The 8,008-nt window shown below is 47.8% G+C and overlaps 1 protein-coding gene across 1 annotated transcript; it reads left to right on the top strand.

Annotated features, from left to right (window-relative positions):
* The first annotated feature begins 252 nt into the window (after positions 1-252).
* On the top strand, positions 253-7,583 carry LOC136640464 (zinc finger protein 558-like). The gene is made up of 4 exons (XM_066615619.1): positions 253-583; positions 2,465-2,594; positions 3,377-3,466; positions 6,016-7,583. The coding sequence occupies exons 1-4, from the start codon at positions 509-511 to the stop codon at positions 7,002-7,004; spliced, it is 1,284 nt and encodes a 427-aa protein (XP_066471716.1). The 5' UTR covers positions 253-508; the 3' UTR covers positions 7,005-7,583.
* Positions 7,584-8,008: the final 425 nt, after the last annotated feature.

Genomic DNA, 8,008 nt, shown 5'->3' with positions numbered 1-8,008 from the left:
CTGCAGGATGCCCCCATTGAACAGGACTCCCGGCCCCTGTATCTGCAAATCAGATTTTCCCCCACATCAACTCATATGGTCCCAGTTACAGGACATCACCTGAAATTGACACAGCACCTGCCTTGCATGCTGCTAAAGGACAGTCTTAGGGTCTGGGCTTCATAAAAGGGTATGAACAGGAGGAAGGAACTGAGGCAGAAAATGCAGCAGGAAAGGCAGATCCTGGCAGGCCTGGAAAGGCTCTGTGTTTTGCAAGGAGATGTCAAGGAGGAGAGGAAAGTGCCTAGGGGCAGAGGGGGAGGACACAGGGACAAAGTGGCAGAAGGAAGAATTTATTTGAAGAACGTGAATGAAGATGTGTGGGACTCACCCCACTGGGGTATTTCTGGATCAGAACTCTGAGCTATGGAGCAAATAAGGAAATAGTGTGAAATTGCACACGGAAGGGACATTTGAAAAGGGCAGGAAGGGTGAAAGTCTTCCCATTGTCTCCCACACAGGCAGTGGGATGGCGTCGGGGCAACATTCTGGACCGTCTCCTCTTTTCAGAGGACCAGAATTGGCAGCTATGCGGCCTGCTCAGGTAAAGGGCAGATCATCAGGGCAACGTACAAGAAACTGCTTGAGTGCCTCCTTCTTTCTTTCAGGCCTTGAAGGAAGCCTTTTTGTCTGGGGCTGAAAGGAATCATATTTGACCCCTCAGAAGAAGAGTGTGTGTGAGCACCAAAAAACAAAAAAAAACAAAACAAAAAAACTCCAAGGGTTGGAATGCTGGTCAGTTGACCAAGTCAATCTTGGAATTTGTCCCCTATTATTAAGCCAGTCTTGCATTTTGTCAGACGTTCCGTGGAGTCCAGAATCCCTTTCTCTCCCCTTTTCATGGCATCAGGGGGTTCTTCTATTGCACTGGCTGGAGTGTGACTCCCCAGCCTTCTAGGAGTCACACACAACACTGATGATTTGTTAAAGAACAAAAATACAGTTATTATTAACAGTATTTATATACCACTTTTCAACTACATGAAATGTTACATGAACAAAAAGGGCATTTAGGGCCCAATCTGATCCAACTGGTCAGCACCAATGCAGCCCTACCAATGGGGCATGTGCTGCATCCTGCAGTGGAGAAGCAGTCATGGAGGCCTCCTCACAGTAAGGGAACATTATGGTTCCCTTTGCATTGTGGTTTTCAGGGCTCTGGAAAGTATGATAGGATCAGACCCTTTGGGCACAATCCTAACCAGGTCTACTCAGAAGTAAGCCCCATTTTGTTCAATGGGGCTTACTCTTGGGAAAGTATGGTTAGGATTGCAGCCTCTGTTACTTAAGAGAATCAGTACTGTTCACACACAGTGTGAGAACCGTAAAACTACTCCTAACACTCACCTGAACTAAATGACTCCTGAGCGTAGGCAAAGGGGGATTCTTCCACCCGTTGTCTCCACAGGGATCCTTGATGGAATGGTCAAAGGCCAGTCTCTCTCCTGCCCCAGCAGTAGGCTTATGTACCTGAAAGGTAACTTCTGGCCAACCAGAGGGTCAGAATGGGTGAAGCTTCTAGAAGATGACCTCATTGGCTGATGCAGTCCTACTCTGCCCCCGCCCCCCCCAAACTGGAGAATCACAGCTGCACATTGTTCTTAACTGGGTAGTTCATTGCCCAGCCCAAGGGCTGCCTTCTCTGACTTCTAAGTTCAGCTACTACTGAAAAGACCAGTAATGCTTTTTGCACTGTCTCCTTGTATTGTATTGGCAACCTTCAGTCTCGAAAGACTCTGGTATCGCGCTCTGAAAGGTGGTTCTGGCACAGCGTCTAGTGTGGCTGAAAAGGCCAATCCGGGAGTGACAATCCCTTCCTGTGACAACTGTCTCCAAGCATCACTAATTTCCCAGGGCAGGCTAAAATGCCTTCTGGCCTAACAAAATGGTATCCAGCCTGACCATTTTTTACCCTGTTCACCACAGCTATTTTAGATGGGTGTCTGCAAGAGGATGCTTGCACAGGGACAAATCAACATAATTAATTCTATCTTTGTAATGAACAATAAAGCTTCTTTGCAATGTCAAAGTTGGCACCAAGAAAGGCTGCAATAGAGTATCCCTATAAGTCCCCCATTTGGCGAGAAGAACTGCCAGGGCTGCAGGGATGCCTGCCTGGCTGCTCAGTCCTCCTGGTTCTTGGCAGCTGCCCCCTCTGGAGGCTGGGATCTGGCTGCAACTTCTTGCTCCCCTCCTTCAGGCATGTATATAATTCAGGGATTCTAGGGACTGTAGGAATTTCATCATAAAGGAGTGGAGAAAAAACCCAGGCAAACCACTGGTCTGATTTGCCAAATATGCAGCAAGAAAATACCATTGATCCTAACTTAATTCCTCTTTTCAGACTGTGGGCAAAAGAGCAGGGGGATGTTATGTCAAAAGACTGGGACATTATTTGTGAGGATAGACTGTCTTTTCCTTCCAGGCTCTGGTGTCCTTCGAGGAGGTGGCTGTGCGCTTCACTGCAGAGGAATGGGTTCTGCTAAATCCAAGCCAAAAGGCTCTGTATAGGGAAGTCATGCTGGAGAATTATGGGACTGTGGCCTCTCTGAAGGGTAAGGATGCCCTTCTGTCTCTGTTGCTGAGCAAGCTTGGCCTGGCTGATGCCACAGGGAAGCTCAAGATTGTCTTAGCCCTTAAAGCAGCTCTTCCTCTCAGCCTGAGCTTGTCCAAGGTGGCATTAACAGAGTTCTGCAACAGAGGAAAACTACCTTCCTCTGAGCCAGACCCTTGGCCCATCTGGCTCACTACTGTCTACACTGACTGACAGCAGCACTCCAGGGGTTCTGGCAGGGACATTTCCCAGCTCTACCCTGAGCTGGTGCCAGGGATTGATCCTGGGATCTCTTGCACGTAAAGCAAATTCTTGACCACTAAGCTGTGTCTGCTCCGGACTGCTGTGATGCTCCAGTGAGAGTCATGTTCAGATGATGCAAAGGCAGAAGACCACATCCCTTCTCAGCTTGCCTGGATTCCCAGTCTCTTTATATAGAGGGAATTGCCGGGGAAGGAGGAGGTGGAGGGAAACAGTTGGCCTTCTGGTTGAGGCTTCCCTTCCATGTGCTGAGAGGTGGGTGGAAGGAATGTGACTGGTTTTGCCCACAAGCTGGATTCCCAACTAGTCATTCAACCCAGCTGTCATGAGCAGTGAGCTTGAACTCCCATCAGCCAGACCAATACTTTGGGATACATGAAGTTAGTCCTGCAGCACATTCACCTCTTGCCTTCTCCCACTTCGTTCCCTTTTAGGTACTGGGGGCCACACAGAGTCAGGTGGCTTTGGAAAGTTTTGATATGATGTCGGTGGAAGGATCTCATCTCCTTGTTTCTTTCTCAGAGGCATTTTCCAAGCCTGCCTTCATTGCCCAGCTGGAAGAAGGGGAGTGTGAATTTTTCCACGATCTCCAGGAAGAAGAGGAATCGGCAGGTAACTTGCTGATGCACAGGACTGCTTAATGCAGCAGGAGCTTCATAGCAGCAGAGCAGTAGAATGTGCTTTCTCAATGGGGACTGCCACAATAGAAACTCTCCTCCCCTGTGGCATAGCTTGGCACTGGTTAAGATGAGCAAAGTACATCCCTGCCAGTCTGCTCTCATCACCTGCAGGCCGATAGAGCATCTAGGCTGACCTCCAGCTGAAAGTGCCACTGTGATTGGAGTGAGTGATGCTTTGGGCCTCCCTCCCTGCATCACAGCTTCCTCAAGGGCATCAGACTTTAAATGAAGAAAGTCACAAATGAGCCCCACCCAGCAAATGCAGAAGCCAAGCTGCTGTCCTGGCTTGCAGGTGATGAGATCGGAATGACAGAGCTGTACTGTGCTGAATCATCCTAACCAGTGCCAAGTCTCCCCAGAAAGCTCTACTAGGACCCGAAAATGGCCCATTGGTACTGATGACCTGTCAATTTAATGTGGGTGTGGAATAGGGGCCCTGCCCATTGTGAGTGCTCCAAAATGTTTTAGAGCACTCTCTTTGAAAATATTGATTGCGACCCACTTCCGGTCTCACAGTCGCAAACTGGAAGTGGGTTGCGATTGATATTTTCAATGTCAGGGCGCTTTGGGGGGCACTGTGGAGGCTGGTGCAGGGCTCCCCGCACCCCCAGGAGGCTGCAGGAGGCTCTGGTAAGTCCAGCCAAGCCCCTGTGCCCCTTCACAGTGACATGATCCTGGTGATTGCCTTGCTGCCTCCCCCCTTCCTCCGCAAGGACTTACTGCAGGGCTCAAACTCTCTTGGAGTTTGAGAACCGCTGGATGAAGGAAAGGTTTTTTCCCTGGACAGGTGAGGAGAGAAGGCAGGGAGGGACGCAGTTCCTAGCCAATCAGGAGAAACTCATGGCATGGCTGCAGCAGGCGCATTAATGACCCCTGCAATGGAACTACTTCTGAGTAGAGCTGCAAAGGATTGGGTCATACTGATAAGCCCTCCAGCTGCTGCATGTGACCCTCATCCCTCTTGCCGCTTCTGTCCCCACTCACACTGTTCATCCCACCCCCTCCTGCCTTGTTTACAGATGGGATAGGGACATCAGGGGAATATTAGAACTCACACACACATGCACATTCCAAGAGCTCCATTTTGCACCTGACACATGTACCAAAAAGACTTGGGACTCTGTAGCAAATGGCATGGGAAGCACACAAGGCTTAGAGCCTTGTTGCTTGATGGAGTGCACGGAGCAGAGGCACTCTGAGGGTTGAGGGAAGGAACTGAAGCAGCAAGGAGTCAGAGAGGCAGAAAAAAGGAGAAGGCAGGCAGGCTTCAAAGGTAGATGCAGGGGGGAAAACTCTTTGACCAGCCCCCTCTCAGCCCTTTTTATTCACTTTCTGGCTCATGAAGCAATACAGTGCAATACTGAGGGTTACTGAAGGTTACTGATAAGCTTCTAGCTGGCAACACATTCTTAAGGTCTGACTGCTTCCTATTTCATCCTGTTGTTTACAGCACTGGGCTCAGACACTCAGCATAGTACCAAGGCCAGCAGAGTTTGCTCTGCACAAACGCAGATATGTCTGCTAGGTTGCCAAGTATGCTAAAGCAGTTCAAAGCTCAACGCTTCTGCTCTACTACAGGACTCGAGTCACATAGAGTCCCAAACATACTCTGGATGAATCCCCACAGCCCCCCATTAAGACTTGAGCATGAGTCGAGTCAAGGGGTGGGGAGTTGGGACTCGAGTCTAGCTATGGCACATCCCTGGGGAGGACCCATTTTCTGACATATCCACAGAAAAGTTGTCCTCCACAGCGACAAAGCTGCCTCCATCCCGAGACCGGGCAAGGTTCCAACAAGCCAAGCAGCCACGGTTGGGGAAAACCGCCCCCTCTTCGGTTCTAGTCCTGAGGAAACTCACAGTGAAAGACAAGCTGCTTCTGATTTGGAAGCTTCTTTCTGTATTCTTTAAGACTGGCTTTGAATGACTTTTCTTCCTCTGGGCCGAAAGGGGGCCAAGCAGAGGCTGAAATGTGCCTGCTTGCTAAGGTCAAGCGCCAGGGTGAGGCTCCCAGGCAGAGGGGCCCCGTTTGCTGACCGGTTCCACTCATTTTGTTTTGTTACTAGACATCCTACTTACACAAGGCTGAACAGATCTTACAGTGTTATAGTGAAATACCATCATCAAGAGGCATCCTGCTAGTCTGTGTTCTCAGAAGCATCTGGGGGCCAGTGTGAGACACAGACGGGGCTCTCACCTGAGCTAGCACAATAAATGCAGTATATCATTGTTTTAATAAAAATAAGCAATTCTCCTGCTCACTTAATGTTAGTCAAGCCATTAATTCCCACGTCTCCAAAATTGTGCCAATTCTCCCCTACAGCTGAGAACTGGTCACTGAGCAGTCCTGTACATTCTTTCCTGGGACTAAGTGCCAATTAATCCACTCGGGTCTATTGATGACTATATACCCATCTAAGTGTGTGCATTAGAGGTCCATTTCTATACTGTGGTGCCAAATCAGTTTTTCTTTCTGTTCCAGGAAGCAACGGAGAGGACAGTGACGACTGGAGGACTCAACGAGGGGTGTCACTGAAAATGAACATCCTTGATGTACAGTTCAGAGACCAAAACAGATCAGAAAGGCAGGAGGAAAGTCTAGCATCTGTCTGGATGATATCTGTTGTTGACAAAACATCTGTTGTTGACAAAGATGTAACCTTGACGGACCTCCATGAAATCTCAATCCGACAAGAACATCCCGAAGGGAAGGGAAGGAAGGAGCATCTTTTGCACAGGGAAAGTTGTAAATTCAATATTACTGAACAGAGCAAAATCCACTCAGGGGGAAAACCATATAAATGTTTGAAATGTGGAAACTGCTTCCGTGACAATGGAGACCTTGTTGTGCATCAAAGAACCCACACAGGGGAAAAACCCTATAAATGCCTGGAGTGCGGAAAGAGCTTCAGTAGGAGCCATAGCCTAACCTATCATCAAAGAACCCACACAGGGGAAAAACCATACAAATGCCTGGAGTGTGGAAAGAGCTTCATTCGGAGCTGGAACCTGACTGTGCATCAAAGAAACCATAGAGAGGAGAAACCATATAAATGCTTGGAGTGTGGAAGAAGCTTCAGTAACAGCTCAAGCCTGACCTTTCATCAAACAGTCCACACAGGGGAAAAACCATACAAGTGCTTGGAGTGTGGAAAGAGGTTTATTCGTAGCTGGGACCTGACCTATCATCGAAGAACTCACACAGGGGTGAAACCATACAAATGCTTGGAGTGTGGAAAGAGCTTCAGTAGGAACACAAGCCTGACTGTGCATCAAAGAATCCACACACAGGAGAAGCCATATAAATGTTTGGAGTGTGGAAGAGGCTTCAGTGTGAATTCAAGTCTGACTATGCACCAAAGAACCCACACAGGAGAGAAGCCATATAAATGCTTGAACTGTGGAATGAGCTTTAGCCGGAGCTCAAACCTGAGCCGGCATCGAAGAACCCACACAGAAGAGGAACTTTAGAAGTTGTGGGAGTGTGAGTAAAGCTTCCATTGGAGCTTAGGTGGAAAAGTCTGAAAGAGCAGTCCATGTGACTATTGGGCTCTCTCAGTGTGACAATTGGGGTCTCCCTTATCTCGAAGATATGCTCAAGATTTGCATATGTTTTCCTTCTGTCATTTGTGGTTAATGAGTTCCTATGTCTGCAAAGTGCTTATTTCTTTCCATCTTCTGCTTAATGATGTCACTTCCTGCTAAATGTGATGACTTCCATCCCCAAAGGTGCCATGAACTCTATTCAGCCTGCTGTATGTAACAAGCATGATATACCTGATATTGATGAATCTCATGTTTTTTTTTCTCATTAAGCGCACTATTCTCTCCCCCATTTCTTCTTTATTTTTTTCCCTTCCCAATTCTTTTATATCTTAACATTAAGTGCAATATGGACTCTGATACCAAACAACAGTACTACCAGCTCCCTATGCTGGCATCATCCACTGCCCAGAGGAAGTGTTTTCCAGAACCTCTGTGTACAAAATCAATAGTAAAGCCTGTTCTGTGACTCCCAAATACATGTTTCTAAAGTGGTGAAATCTCAAACTCTTGGCATATGTGATCTCTCCACCCCCCACCCCCCCACAGTCACACAACCAGGGAGGAAAAGAGATCATCTCACTGTGTGTCTCCAGCTGAATGCAACTTGGTTGTCTTTTTTTATCCCACTCCTGTCTGAATTTATATTTTGTACTTTCTTATAGTGACTGTGACCTCAATAATCTTTGTATTGTGTTCCACCTGCATTTTACCTGTTGTTTTGGACCTTCATTTTGCACGTACTCTCTGTAAAGGTCATTTCAAGATGCCAGACATCTTCCCTCTAGCCCCACTGCTTGGTGGCTATTTGTGTGGTAGCTAACACTGCTTTGATCTATGCTAACACTGCTTTGATCTAGGTCCTTCCTGAACTCCCATCCCAGTCACACCCCAATCCCTCCATTATACTTTAAAATAACCCAAGTCCTTCT

This window comes from Tiliqua scincoides, chromosome 2, assembly GCF_035046505.1.
Source record: "Tiliqua scincoides isolate rTilSci1 chromosome 2, rTilSci1.hap2, whole genome shotgun sequence".
Taxonomy (NCBI): Eukaryota; Metazoa; Chordata; class Lepidosauria; order Squamata; family Scincidae; genus Tiliqua; species Tiliqua scincoides.
The sequence above is the reverse complement of the archived record's forward strand: the minus strand, read 5'-3'. Positions and strand labels throughout refer to the sequence as shown.

Bases quoted from the DNA above. Each gene is read 5' to 3' on its own strand.
- LOC136640464 (XM_066615619.1), top strand. From the start codon at position 509: ATGGCGTCGGGGCAACATTCTGGACCGTCTCCTCTTTTCAGAGGACCA. The intron at 2,595-3,376 runs GTAAGGATGCCC...TTTCTTTCTCAG, and splicing joins GACTGTGGCCTCTCTGAAGG to AGGCATTTTCCAAGCCTGCC. The intron at 3,467-6,015 runs GTAACTTGCTGA...TTTCTGTTCCAG, and splicing joins GGAAGAAGAGGAATCGGCAG to GAAGCAACGGAGAGGACAGT.